Source organism: Macaca mulatta, chromosome 14 (genome assembly GCF_049350105.2).
Source record: "Macaca mulatta isolate MMU2019108-1 chromosome 14, T2T-MMU8v2.0, whole genome shotgun sequence".
Lineage (NCBI taxonomy): Eukaryota > Metazoa > Chordata > Mammalia > Primates > Cercopithecidae > Macaca > Macaca mulatta.
In genome coordinates this window covers 7,155,761-7,170,155 of record NC_133419.1, presented here as the reverse complement: position 1 = coordinate 7,170,155, position 14,395 = coordinate 7,155,761, and the positions used below count along the sequence as shown (strand labels likewise).

The window sequence follows — 14,395 nt, the reverse complement described above, 5'->3', positions numbered from 1 at the left end:
AAATGTATATACTATTTTTTCAACTGGGGTTTTAAGAGAGAATTAAGCCCAAAATAAAATAATTTGTATATCTTATTTTCTCAGTTTTTCCCTAGGATGATACACAGCTGATACCATTCTAGAGGCATAGAAAAAAGTTAATTTATTATATACAATGGATACCTCAAGGCAAGAGTTGACAAACTTTTTCTGCAAAGGACCAGATAGTAAATATTTTAGGCTTCATAGTTCATAAAGTATCTGTTGTGACTGTTTAACCCTACCTTGTAGCATGAAATACTTAAACAAATGAGTATGGCTCAAATAACACAACATTTTATTCATAGACACTGAAAGTTGAATTTCACATAACTTTAACATGTCCCAGAATACTCAGGTTTTTTTTCAACCATTAAAAAATGTAAAAAGCGATCCTTTTATAGTTCATGATCATGATGATTAGGTGTTCGTGCACGTACGTGAAAGGTGCCACCCTTGAACCTTGTTACTGTTAACACGTCAGCACATTACCTGTCTGACCCGGAGGAAAAAAAAAAGATAAAAAACACTCTTAGTTCACAGGAATCATAAAAAGAGGCAGCAGGCCAAATCCACTAAGTGTTGTTTGCTGGCTAGCCTCCATCGTAGAGAATGAGGGCTTCTTGTTTAGCAGAATTCTAATTGGTAAGGGCTGAATCATATATGAAAGTATAGATGATACTGGGATTAAACAGCAATTAGAATATTTGGGGGTTGCGATGTTTGTTAAGTTACTCTCAAGTAGCTTAGCAGAATACTAAGCTAGTATGAAAATCAGCAAACGTGGGGAAATGTTAACAGTTGGAGAATTGCAGAGAAGAGCGTAGAAGTATTATGGTACTGCTCTTGGAACCTTTTGGTAGAATTAAAAGTATTAAAAATTTAAAAATAGTAATTAATGAAGAATTCACAACTCTTATGAGGAATGGTTACTGACCTATGTACTGCAATAATAGTAAACCATTATAGTGCCTGTTTTGCAAAATTTATTTTGGTGTAGGAGCTACTTATCACTATATACACCATTGGTATTATTGTTGGAGTTACAGGAATTGCCCTACTAGTAGAATTAAGATAGGAAGCCAGTGCTTCTTCAAGACATTTTATAAAAGTACATTTCTGTTTATTTGTTAAGAGTAACAAAAGTACAGGTCAGGCACAGGGGCTCATGCCTGTAATCCCAACCCTTTGGGAGCCCAAAGTGGGAGGAGTACGTGAAGCAAGGAGTTTGAGACTATCCTGGGCAACAAAGCTGGGTGTGGTGGCACATGCCTGTAATCCTAGCTACTGGAGAGGCTGAGGTGAGAGGATTGCTTGAACCTAGGAGTTCCAGGTTGCAGCGAGCTATGATGGTGCCATTGTACTCCAGCCTGGGTGGAAGAGTGAGACACAGTCTGTTAATTAAAAAAAAACAAAAAAAAGTCTATTCTAAAGCAGGTAAGTATTCTAAGATAGGGAAAATGTTTCAAAAAAGAAAAAATGTATAATTCCATATTAAAATACTCCCATTTAACTCTCTGTCATTCTTAGAGGTAATTATGTACCCATTTTAAGATTCAGTCTGAAAATTAGTTTTTAGAGTGGGTTCACTTTTTGTGGCCAAAGATGACTCTCATATCTGGGGCTTAACTGGTTCAGTTTCAGGGAAGAAAAGGAAAATATATATTCAGTAACATAAAGTGAGCACCTTATCCCTACATGAAGAGTTTTCTGCATAAAGAGAAGAAAAATAAGAGAAAAAAATTTTTAAAAGGCCGGGCACAGTAGCTCACACCTGTAATCCAGGCACTTTGGGAGGCCGAGGCGGGCGGATCACCTGAGGTCGGAAAGTTGAGACCAGCCTGACCAACATGAAGAAACCCTGTCTCTACTGAAAATACAAAATTAGCCAGGCATGGTGGCACATGCCTGTAATCCCAGCTACTTGGGAGGCTGAGGCAGGAGAATTGTTTGAACCCAGGAGGCGGAGGTTGCAGTGAGCCGAGATTGCACCATTGCACTCCAGCCTGGGCAATAAGAGCGAAACTCTGTCTCAAAAAACAAACAAACAAACAAATAAATAAATAAATAAATGGAAAAAAGAGTCCTACAAACTCTTAACTGGGAAAAACTCATCTTGATTTATCTGATTCCTAAACTTTATCAAAAATTTCAGTGTCTAATCAATTGTTTTTCTATTTTTTCTAAGAATGGCTTATTTAATTTCAAATAAAATCTTTCTGTAGTCCCATAAAATTTCATTGTGTTTCGTATATTTGTACACACAGCATTTTTTTATTGCTTTCCATACCAACTTTTTATGTGAAAATGTCAACCTGGCATTCATTTGATATGTTACTAATCTCTATAAAGTTATAAAAATCTCTATAAAAAGTTAAGAGAATGTATAGGGAATGCTTTACCAAAGAAATACAAAGCATGTTGCAAACAAGACAATGTTCTGGTCACTTTTGCCATACCAATGTAGAAATTTACTATTACTTAAGTGTTGGTAATTATTCTAATAGTGCTTAAAGGCTCAATAATTTTATAATGGGGAGTTTTAAAAATTCTTTCCAAAAAATGCCAACCGAGTCTTAGAAATTGATATGCAGCATAAGTAAAATGTAATGGGGTCAGGTTGGGTATGTGGTATCTCTTGGCTTTAATTAATACAGTCTTACAAAGTTACAAGCAAAAACTCAAAATTTTAATGCCTGTATTTCATATTTTCTTCCTTTTTTTCTTTCTTTTTTATTTTTTTATTTATTTATTTTTGACACAGGGTCTCACTGTGTCGCCCAGGCTGGAGTGCAGTGGCATGATCTCAGCTCATTGCAGCCTCAACCTCCTAGGCTCAAGTGATCCTCCTGCCTCAGCCTCCTAAGTAGCTGAGACCACAGACACACACCACCACACCTGGCTAATTTTTTTATTTTTATTTTTTTGTGGAGATGAGGTTTTACTAAGCTGCCCAGGCTGGTCTCAAACTCCTGAGTTCAAGCAATCCTCCGGCCTCAGGCCCCCAAAGTCTTGGGACCATGGGCGTGAGCCACTATGCCCAGACTCTTCTTTTTTTAAAACTGTCATTATTACTCAGCTTTCAGCTGATTTCCAGAGGGCTTCAGAATTTGGAGTTGTCCTGAACTCCTAATAAAAACCCTTCCAGAAAATGTTGCTACACTTAAAAGGCTAATGGAGAGGCATAGTGTATTATATCTAACTTTGAGGGACCAAGTACCTATTGGTTGTCTCTCTCCTCTGTCTCCCTTAGTCAGAAATAAATTAATTTTACTTTTGTGTAAGAGAGTCATTCTTTTAGTTGTTGAAGTTTTAGCCACATAAGAACCCAGAATCAGGGTCTGGCTACTATGCATTAGAAAACTGATTGGGTCTGACATGAAAAGTACATCTCTCCTGCCTTGCCATGGGGAGAGTGATCTCCTTAGTCCCCACTGATGCCCTGTGGCCTGGTGACAGTTTTTGAAAAGGGACTCCTATCTAGTTCTCCATGATTCAGGAAGACTACCTGATACAGAGTTTGAAAAGGGGTAGGTGAAGTCATTCCTACAATATGGGAGGAGATGGGAACATTCTCAGGAGCTGCATATTCAAAACAATCTTAAAAGTATCATTTGGCTTATCCTTTTGAAATATGACCTCTCTAAAAGAAAGCTGTATGTCCAGGCACGGTGGTTCATGCCTGTAATCCCAAGTACTTTTTGGGAGTTTGAAGTGAAGGATCACTTAATCCCAGGAGTTTGAGACCAGCCTGGACAACATAGTGAGACCCTATCCCTACCAAAAATTAACCCCTTTCCAATTTTCCCCAATAATACCAGTGGCACTTGGCAGCTGCAATTTTTATTTTTTATTTTTTTTCTTTGAGACACGGTTTCGCTGTTGTTGTCCAAACTGGCATGCAATGGCGTGATCTCAGCTCACTGCAACCTCCACCTCCCAGGTTCAAGCGATTCTCCTGCCCCAGCGTTCCGAGTAGCTGAGATTACAGGCATGTGCCACCACGCTAATTTTTGTATTTCTAGTAGAGATGGGGTTTCACCAGGCTGGTCTCAAACTCGTTTTTTGTTTGTTTGTTTGTTTGTTTGTTTTTGAGACAGAGTCTTGCTCTGTCGCCCAGGCTGGAGTGCAGTGGTGTGATCTCTGCTCACTGCAAGCTCCACCTCCCGGGTTCATGCCATTTTCCTGCCTCAGCCTCCCGAGTAGCAGGCACTATAGGCGCCCACCACCAGGCACGGCTAATTTTCTTGTGTTTTTAATAGAGACGAGATTTCACTGTGTTAGCCAGGATGGTTTCTATCTCCTGACCTCGTGATCTGCCCACCTCAGCCTCCCAAAGTGCTGGGATTATAGGTGTGAGCCACCACGCCCAGCGGCTGCAGCATTTACCCCAGGATAACTTTGTCATGAACTGTCTCACTATTATTTTCGCATCACTCCAGTATACTGACTTTGAAAAAAAAAGATATCAATCTATTTATAGCATTCTGTTTTTAGTAGTGCTATTTCCGCTTACAAAATATAGTTATTCTTGATTGCTGAAAATGTCAGATCCTAGAAAACGTAGCATTCCTGTGCATGATGTTAACATCATTCTTGTCCGGGCATGGTGGCTTACGCCTGTAATCCCAGCACTTTGGGAAGCTGAGGCAGGCAAATCACTGGAGGTCAGGAGTTCAAGACCAGCCTGGCCAACATGGTGAAACCCCATCTCTACTAAAAATACAATTGGCCAGGCGCGCTGGCTCACACCTGTAATCCCAGCATTTTGGGAGGCCAAGGCGGGTGGATCACCTGACGTCTGGAGTTCAAAACCAGTCTGACCAACATGGAGAAAGCGTGTCTCTACTAAAAATACAAAATTAGTCCCGCGTGGTGGCGCATGCCTGTAATCCCAGCTACTCGGGAGGCTGAGGCAGGAAAATCTCTTGAACTCAGAGGTGCAGGTTGCGGTGAGCCAAGATCACGCCATTGGACTACAACCTGGGCAACAAGAGCGAAACTCTAAATAAATATAGCTGGGTGCAGTGGCTCATGCCTGTAATCCCAGCACTTTGGGAGGCCGAGGTGGGTAGATCACCTGAGGTCAGGGGTTCGAGACCAGCCTGGCCAAGATGGTGAAACCACGTCTCTACTAAAAATACAAAAATTAGCTGGGCGTGTTGGTGCACACCAGTAATCCCAGCTACTTGGGAGGCTGAGGCGGGAGAATCGCTTGAACCCAGGAGGTAGAGGTTGCAGTGAGCCGAGATTGCACCATTGCAGTCCAGCCTGGGCAACAAGAGCAAAACTCCATGTCAGAAAATAGTAAAAATAATTAATTAATTTAAAATAACAATTAGCCGGGTGTAGGGGCACACGCCTTTAATCCCAGCTATTCAGGAGTCTGAGGCAGGAGAATCGCTTGAACCCAAATAATAATAATATATCATTCATGAACAGTTTTTGGCCAAAGATTCATTTGATGGATCTGATTTTTCTGAAATAGACAATCCTGATGATTCAGACTATCCTGCTGTTTTGTTTAGAAATAACTCCAAGGACAGTTTTTATATTTTATTCTCACCTTGAAAATCAGATTTCCTTCAGCATCAAAAAGCATGTTTATGTAAAATTACATGAGCGCTGGCCGCGAGCTGCTCTTTTATTTTCTAAAAGGGAAATGGGTTAATAAATTAGCCAGGTGTGGTGGCACACACCTGTAATCTCAGCTACTGGGGAGGCTTTGGTGGGGGGATGATAGCCTGGGTGAAAGAGCAAGACCCTGCCTCTAAAAATAAAAGTTTAAAAAATGGTTTTTAAAAAAGGCAACAAAATATATTTAGGATAGTCCCCATCATTGGTCTTCCTCACTGATTAATCTGTGCTGATTTGTCCTTTCCTGGACTGTGATATATCTGAAGAGTACTTTTTTTTTTGTTTGTTTGTTTTGTTTTTTTTTTTTTTTTTGAGACGGAGTCTCGCTCTGTCGCCCAGGCTGGAGTGCAGTGGCGCGATCTCGGCTCACTGCAAGCTCCGCCTCCCGGGTTCACGCCATTCTCCTGCCTCAGCCTCCCGAGTAGCTGGGACTACAGGCGCCCACAACCGCGCCCGGCTAATTTTTTGTATTTTTAGTAGAGACGGGGTTTCACCGTGGTCTCGATCTCCTGACCTTGTGATCCGCCCGCCTCGGCCTCCCAAAGTGCTGGGATTACAGGCGTGAGCCACCGCGCCCGGCAAGAGTACTTTTTAAAATTAGTATCCAGCTGAAATAATAATGAAAATGCTCTTTTGGGGAGAATGGAAAGAAAATTAAGATAGTGATTGATTAGGTCGTATGGAACGTTAATCTGGTTTGTGGACATACCATTTTGGCAGACTACAAAGTTTGAGGCAGGCAAACTGAGCATCAGTAGTGGGGAAAATACCCAACTTGGTGCCCTAGACTAGACACGGTCTGAGAGTGAGTCTCTCGTCAAACTTTAGTGTATGTAATTACATAATATTAACATGTCACTTCATCTCATGTCCTGTTTTTCCATGAGATTCTTTGTTCCATGGCCTTCTGATTCAGGGGCAAACATAGTAAAGCAAGAGTACTTTGCATACCTTTTTCTCAAGTATTTTGTGTCTTACTCTTACATTTTACTCTGTCCCAAAACCCAAACTTTCATTTTGATGCCTTCCCACTTAACCAAGACAGTTTCTTGGTGGTTCTAAATGGTCTTCCTCAAGTACCGTTTTTTGGGGTGTTTTTTTTTTGTTTTAGTTTTGTTGAAGACAGAGTCTCACTCTGTAGCCTAGACTGGAGTGCAGAGGCATGATCTCAGCTCCCTGCAACCTCCGCCTCCCAGGTTCTCATTCCTCAGCCTTCTGAGTAGCTGGGATTACAAGGTGTGCACCACCACACCTGGCTGATTTTTGTATTTTTAGTAGAGGCAGGGTTTCACCATGTTGGTCAGGCTGGTCATGAACTCCTGACCTCAAGTGATCCACCCATCTGGGCCTCCTAAGTACCCTTTATCTTTAGTGATTATTTCTCAAGACCAACATTTTCTTTTTTTTTTTTTTTTTTTTTTTTGAGGCGGAGTCTCGCTCTGTCGCCCAGGCTGGAGTGCAGTGGCGCGATCTCGGCTCACTGCAAGCTACGCCTCCCGGGTTCCTGCCATTCTCCTGCCTCAGCCTCCCGAGTAGCTGGGACTACAGGCGCCGCCACCACGCCCGGCTAATTTTTTTGTATTTTTAGTGGAGACGGGGTTTCATTGTGTTAGCCAGGATGGTCTCGATCTCCTGACCTCGTGATCCGCCCGTCTCGGCCTCCCAAAGTGCTGGGATTACAGGCTTGAGCCACCGCGCCCGGCCAAGACCAACATTTTCTAAGTTGATGGTTTTACTTAAGTTTTTGCTTCAGATGCCAAGCTGGGTTTGCAGGTTGACTGGTGAGAGTATTTCCTGGGTTAATGATTTCAGTGATTCCGTTTGTTTTACTCTCTTTCCTTGAAAATGGTCATCTTTTCTCTATTATATTCCTCTGTAGGTTCCAAATAAGTTTCGCTATCCATTCTACTATGAGATGTGTTGGTATGTGTTGGAGCGCTATGTGTACTGCATAACCAACCGTTCCCACCTAACCAAGGAATTTCAGAAAGAGTCCCTCAGCATGGGTAAGTATTCTGTCTATAGGAACTTTGAAGACACCACTTAGGACTGAGGGTGAGGCCCAAAATACTCAGTAGGCTGTCACTCAATATGTTCTTGGTTTTTTAATTCATCTACTTGGAAGTACCAAATTCATTCATTGGAATTGAATACCAGTTACCGGTTACCTACCCAGATGTGAGTTAATGGCCAAATGAAATACTCTGGATCTGGTCTTTGTCTGAGTTGCTATTAGCTCCTCAAGGGTGATCAAGTGGGACATGCTGGTTCACGCCTGTAATCCTAGCACTTTGGGAGGCCAAGGTGGGCAAATGGCTTGAGCCCAGGAGTTCTAGACCAGCCTGGGCAACATGGTGAAACCCCATCTCTACAGAAACTACAGAAAATTGGCCAGGCATGGTGGCTTGAGTCCCAGCTGCTCAGGATGCTGAGGTGGGAGGATCCGCTGGAGCCCAGGAGGTCGAGGCTGCTATGAACCGAGATCATGCCACTGTACTCCAGAACCTGGGCGACAGAGTGAGACCCTGTCACGGAAAAAAAAAAAAAAAAGAAAGATGATCAGTTGTCTAATACGCTTTTTTGTTTTTGTTTTTGTTTTAGAGACAGGGCCTTACCCTGTCATCCAAGTTGAATTGCAGTGGCATGATCATAGCTCACCGTAACCTCAAACTCCTGGGCTCAAGCAGTCCCCCTCCTGAGTAGCTAGGATTACAAGCACACACCACTACGCCCAGCTAATTCTTACTTTCTGTAGAGATGAGATTTTGCTGTGTTGCCCAGGCTGGTCTCAAACTCCTGGCCTCAAGCTGTCCTCCTGCCTCCACCTCCCAAAGCATTGGGATTACAGGTGTGAGCCACCACACCTGGCCTGGTTGTCTAATGTGTTTTATTGTATAAAGAATGGTCTTTAGGCCGGGTGCGGTGGCTCAAGCCTGTAATCCCAGCACTTTGGGAGGCCGAGACGGGCGGATCACGAGGTCAGGAGATCGAGACCATCCTGGGTAACACAGTGAAACCCCGTCTCTACTAAAAATACAAAAACTTAGCCGGGCGAGGTGGCAGGCGCCTGTAGTCCCAGCTACTCGGGAGGCTGAGGCAAGAGAATGGCGTAAACCCGGGAGGCGGAGCTTGCAGTGAGCTGAGATCCAGCCACTGCACTCCAGCCTGGGTGACAGAGCGAGACTCCTTCTCAAAAAAAAAAAAAAAAAGAATGGTCTTTGGCACAATAAAAACTAGGACTACATCGCTCAAGCCTGTAATCCCAGCACTTTGGGAGGCCGAGGCGGGCGGATCACAAGGTCAGGAGATCGAGACCACAGTGAAACCCCGTCTCTACTAAAAATACAAAAAATTAGCCAGGCGCGGTGGCGGGCGCCTGTAGTCCCAGCTACTCAGGAGGCTGAGGCAGGAGAATGGCGGGAACCCGGGAGGCGGAGCTTGCAGTGAGCCGAGATCGCGCCACTGCACTCCAGCCTGGGCAACAGCGTGAGACTCCGTCTCAAAAAAAAAAAAAAAAAAAAAAAAAAAAAACTAGGACTACATCATCAAAATAACCTGTTATATTCTAGGCACTATACTAAGCAGTTTACATTTATTAAATTCTTATTATTACCTGAGAGGTAGGTATTATTAGCCTCATTTTACAAATGAGAACATTAAGGTTCTCTTAAAGTTAGTAAGTGGCAAAGCCACAGCTTTTAGAGTCTGACCAGCCTGGTTCAGCTTCACAGCTTAAACTAGGTTGGTCAGACTCTACAGTTTATGCTCTTAATCTCTGTGCTTTCAGGTTACCCCAACATCTATCAGAGAAATATTTTAATTAGATGACAGTGTAGTTTCAGTATACATTTTTAGACTCCTTCTATGTCTGAAATTGGTAAGGACTCAACACCATAATATCCTGGGATCACATGTTCTTACGCAATCTTTAATCCAAGCAAGATACTTTTTGCTTTAGCATTTTACTTTTACTGCATAATTTTACTCATAGTTGTATTCTCAGTTGAAAATAAAAAATGGGCCGGGCGTGGTGGCTCACACCTGTAATCCTAGCACTTTGGAAGGCCAAGGCGGACAGATCACAAGGTCAGGAGTTCGAGACCAGCCAGGCCAACATGGTGAAACCTGTCTCTACTAAAAAATACAAAAATTAACCGGGCGTGGTGTCACATGCTTGTAGTCCCAGGTACTTGGGAGGCTGTGGCAGGAGAATCGCTTGAACCCAGGAGGCGGAGGTTGCAGTGAGCCAAGATCGTGCATGTGCACTCCAGCCTGGGTGACAGAGTGAGACTCCGTCTCAAAATAAATAAATAAGAAAATAAAAAATGTTCACTCAATATATGAAAGCAGGATACAGAATTGTATAAACAGCATGATCTTAATCTTGTTTAAAAATAAATCTAATAGAGCTAGGCACTGTGGTGTGCACCTGTAGTCCCAGCTATTTGGGAGGCTGAGGCAGGAGGATCACTTGAGTCCAAGAGTTCAAGACCAGCTTAGGCAACATAGTGACACCCCTATCTCAAAAAGTAACCAACAAAACACATATAGACCAGGCATGGTGGCTCATGCCTGTAATCTCAGCACTTTAGGAAACCAAGGTGGAAGGCGCACCTAACCCCAGGAGGTTGAGACGAGCCTGGGCAACATGACCAGAACCTGTCTCTACAAAAATTTAAAAAATTAGCTGAGCGTGGTGGCGCATGTCTGTGGTCCCAGCTCTTTGGGAGGCTAATGTGGGAGGATTGCTTGAGCCCAGGAAGTTGAGGTTGCAGTGAGCCATGATTGCATCGCTGCACTCCAGCCTGGGCAACAGAGTGAGACCCTGTCTCCAAACAAACAAACCACAACATAAAAAAAAAAAAAAAAAAAAAAAAAAAAACCCACATCTAATAATATACATCCGTTAAAACATGGAAAGAAAATATATTGTACTGTTCAGTTGTTATCGTAGGGTGGAGGGATAAGGAATGACTTATTTACTGCTTTGCATCTTCTTGCATTTTCTAAATTATAATAGAAAAGACCAGTGAACATTATCACTGTGTTTTGACTATCAAAATCTTCCTTTTCAAAAATAGTCACTTTGTTTTGTTATTTATGTTGTTTTTTTTTTTTTTTTTTTTTTTTTTTTTTGAGACGGAGTCTCGCTCTGTCGCCCAGGCTGGAGTGCAGTGGCCGGATCTCAGCTCACTGCAAGCTCCGCCTCCCGGGTTCGGGCCATTCTCCTGTCTCAGCCTCCTGAGTAGCTGGGACTACAGGCGCCCGCCACCTCGCCCGGCTAGTTTTTTGTATTTTTTAGTAGAGACGGGGTTTCACCGTGTTAGCCAGGATGGTCTCGATCTCCTGACCTAGTGATCCGCCCGTCTCGGCCTCCCAAAGTGCTGGGATTACAGGCTTGAGCCACCGCGCCCGGCCTATTTATGTTGTTAGGATTTCAACTCCAAAGTTTAATTTTAAGACCAAAACTTTAGACCCCAAAAAAAAGTTTGATTTTTTTTGTTGTTTTGTTTGTTTGTTTGAGACAGGGTCTCACTCTCTTGCCCAGGCTGGAGTGCAGTAGTATGATCACAGCTCACTGCAGCCTCAACTTCCCAGGCTCAAGCAGTCTTCCCACCTCACCCTCCCTAGTATCTGGGACCACAGGCTTGCATCACTATATGCAGCTAATTTTTTTAATGTAGAGATGGGGTCTCATTATGTTGCCCAGACTAAAACTATTTTTTAAAGATATGTGCTTCTTACTGTCTTCTCTTTTAAAAGGTAATGAAATTATAATCCCAGATTCAAGCTTTAACTTTAACTTACAACCACTTTGATAAGTAACTGATTTCTAGTACACAGTTCAAAGACTAGGTCCTACCCAAACTTTAAAAAATCCAGTTGACTGTTACCTAGATGTCCTCCTAGGTCAGGATCCTGTTTTTACCTGTAACTGTGATTTTCAACAGTGGACAAATGGGTTGGCATAAAGATAGACCATTTTTTAAAATGTGGTGATTTTGTCATTTATAGCCTCAAGGCCCCTGTCATGCCACCTATTTCTCTTGCTGATCACATGGCAAAGTGAAATGTTCTTACTGCATTTTTTCTTCATATTGGTAGATTTGGAGTTAAATGGGTTGGAGTCTGGGAATGCGGATGAGGAAGCAGTGGATCGAGAACCCCGACGCTTGAGCAGCAGGCGTTCTGTCCTCACTAGTCCTGTCGCAAATGGGGTCAACCTGGATTATGATGGACTGGGCAAAACCTGCCGAAGTCTTCCAAGTCTGAAGAAAACTTTGTCTGGGGACTCATCTTCTGACTCTAGCCGGGGATCCCACAATGGACAAGTGTGGGATCCCCAGTGTGCTCCCCGAAAGGACAGGCAAGTGCATCTGACCCATTTTGAGCTTGAAGGCCTTCGCTGCCTTGTAGATAAGTTGGAGTCTCTGCCACTGCACAAGAAATGTGTCCCCACAGGGATAGAAGATGAAGATGCTCTCATTGCTGATGTAAAGGTAAGGATTTGATGTGTTTTATGACAACTACTGATCCAGCTATGGCAGTCAGTTTCCAGATTCAGTGGGAGAAAGTATAGGAATTTTGGATGATCTCTGGTACAGTCAGAGAGAAGTTAATATGCCTATGTGTTTGTTATTGCTGCTCAATGTTTTCATTCCTAGAATGAGGTTATGTCCCTGTTTTGAAAATACTAACATTTGTGTGTTCATTGAAGACTTAAATTTAGTCTTAAACATAGGTTTCAGGCCGACCCCAAAAATAAAGGTGACCCTAAGAAAATATTTAAGAAATGTTACATTAAACTTAAGTTACCTTGAGATAAAAAGCAGGACAAAAGTGACTGATAGGAATCTCATTCTAAGCAGATTGAGAGAAATGAAATTGTTCTATGCTGGGTTAACGTTGAGTAGCTTTAGCATCTTTAGATTCACATTTATTTAGCATCAAGACAAATCCATCAGGAAAAGCATCATTTTAAAATAATTCATCCCAGGGCCGGGTGCGGTGGCTCATACCTGTAATCCCAGCACTTTGGGAGGCCGAGGCAGGTGGATCACAAGGTCGGGGGTTCAAGATCAGCCTGGCCAAGATGGTAAAACCCCATCTCTACTAAAAATACAAAAACTAGCCAGGCATGGTGGTAGGCGCCTGTAATCCCAGCTACTTGGGAGGCTGAGGCAGGAGAATCGCTTGAATCCGGCTTGGGTGGAGGTTGCAGTGAGCCGACAGAATGAGACTCCATCTCAAATTAAAAAGAAAAAAAAACAATTAGCTCGGCGTGGTGGCGGGTGCGTGTAATCCCAGCTACCGGGGAGGCTGAGGCAGAATCTCTTCAACTCTGAAGGTGGAGGTTTCTGTGAGCCGAGATCACATCATTGCACTCCAGCCTGGGCAACAAGAGCAAAACTCAGTCTCAAAAAAAAAAAAAAAAAAAAAAAAAACCTTAAAGAGAATAATTTTGTGACCTCAGTGAAAATGGACTACATGTCTCATAGTAGGTCTTTTCCATCCTTGATTCCTCATTCAGGTTTTCTGTGGCCACCACATAACCAGATGAGGTGCTCCTCAGCTTCTCCTGACCACCTCAGGAAAGAATTCCAAAGACTAGGATAGGACTTCATCTTTTATTCTTTTTAAAATCATTCTAATTAGATCTTATATTGTTTATGTGTCAGTGAAAAGGTAAAAAAATAACAGAGGCCTAAAAGGGGCGAAAACCTGATAAAGTTGGTCCTCCTTAGTAGTGATAGAAACTGGACAGTTGGTGTTGTAGTTTGGTTTTATAATGTTTGCTATAAGAAGAGGCAGTTGATACCATCATGGCTTTTATTTATGGGAGGAAATTACAACGTTCCAGGTAGGTGTGGTCCTACTTCTATAATGATTCATGTGTGCAACAAAACAAATTTAGCCATACTTTCCCAGACTCACTTCATACCCTTAAATGGACAAAGGACATTCAGATTCTTCATTTCCGTTGTGGTAAGACTTATATTCCATTATGGATGCATGTGGGAAACTTTAAATTGTGACTTTTTTTTTTTCTTTTGGAGACAGAGTTTTGCTCTTGTCGCCCAGACTGGAGTGCAATGGCGTGATCTCGGCTCACTGCAGCCTCCACCTCCTGGGTTCAAGCAATTCTCCTGCCTCAGCCTCCTGAGTAGCTGGGACTACAGGAGCGTGCCACCACGGTGGCCCAACTAATTTTTATATTATTAGTAGAGATGAGGTTTCACCATGTTGGTCAGGCTGATCTCAAATTCCTGACCTCAGGCGATCCACTCGGCTCAGCCTCCGAAAGTGCTGGGATTACAGGCGTGAGCCACCATGCCTGGCCTAAATTGTGACCTTTGAGACTTTTAACTTGCATAATTGTTAGGGACCCTAAGAAAAAAGACTTACAAGGTTGCACCTCTAACAGTCTTTTGGCCTGGGTATCTGTATTTCTAATTCATGATTTTAAAAAGTCTTTTCGCCGGGCGCGGTGGCTCACGCCTGTAATCCCAGCACTTTGGGAGGCCGAGGCGGGCGGATCACAAGGTCAGGAGATCGAGACCACGGTGAAACCCCGTCTCTACTAAAAATACAAAAAATTAGCCGGGCGCGGTTGTGGGCGCCTGTAGTCCCAGCTACTCGGGAGGCTGAGGCAGGAGAATGGCGTGAACCCGGGAGGCGGAGCTTGCAGTGAGCCGAGATCGCGCCACTGCACTCCAGCCTGGGCGACAGAGCGAGACTC

The 14,395-nt window shown here is 43.2% G+C and overlaps 1 protein-coding gene, 1 long non-coding RNA gene and 1 pseudogene across 14 annotated transcripts in view; 2 read left to right on the top strand and 1 right to left on the bottom strand.

The window, feature by feature from the left end:
- KDM2A (lysine demethylase 2A) overlaps positions 1-14,395 on the top strand; it is a 157,212-nt gene that overhangs the window by 117,256 nt on the left and 25,561 nt on the right. For all 13 annotated transcript variants that reach the window (NM_001266388.1, XM_077960794.1, XM_077960795.1 and 10 more), the window contains 2 exon segments: positions 7,535-7,661; positions 11,761-12,155. In NM_001266388.1, coding sequence (NP_001253317.1) covers positions 7,535-7,661; positions 11,761-12,155 — 522 coding nt within the window.
- On the top strand, positions 411-520 carry LOC114672559 (small nucleolar RNA U13; annotated as a pseudogene).
- On the bottom strand, positions 5,719-13,100 carry LOC144334097 (uncharacterized). The gene is made up of 3 exons (XR_013403521.1): positions 12,700-13,100; positions 6,244-6,997; positions 5,719-5,925 (listed from the first exon to the last, which is right to left on the bottom strand). It is a non-coding gene; the product is annotated as an uncharacterized LOC144334097 (long non-coding RNA).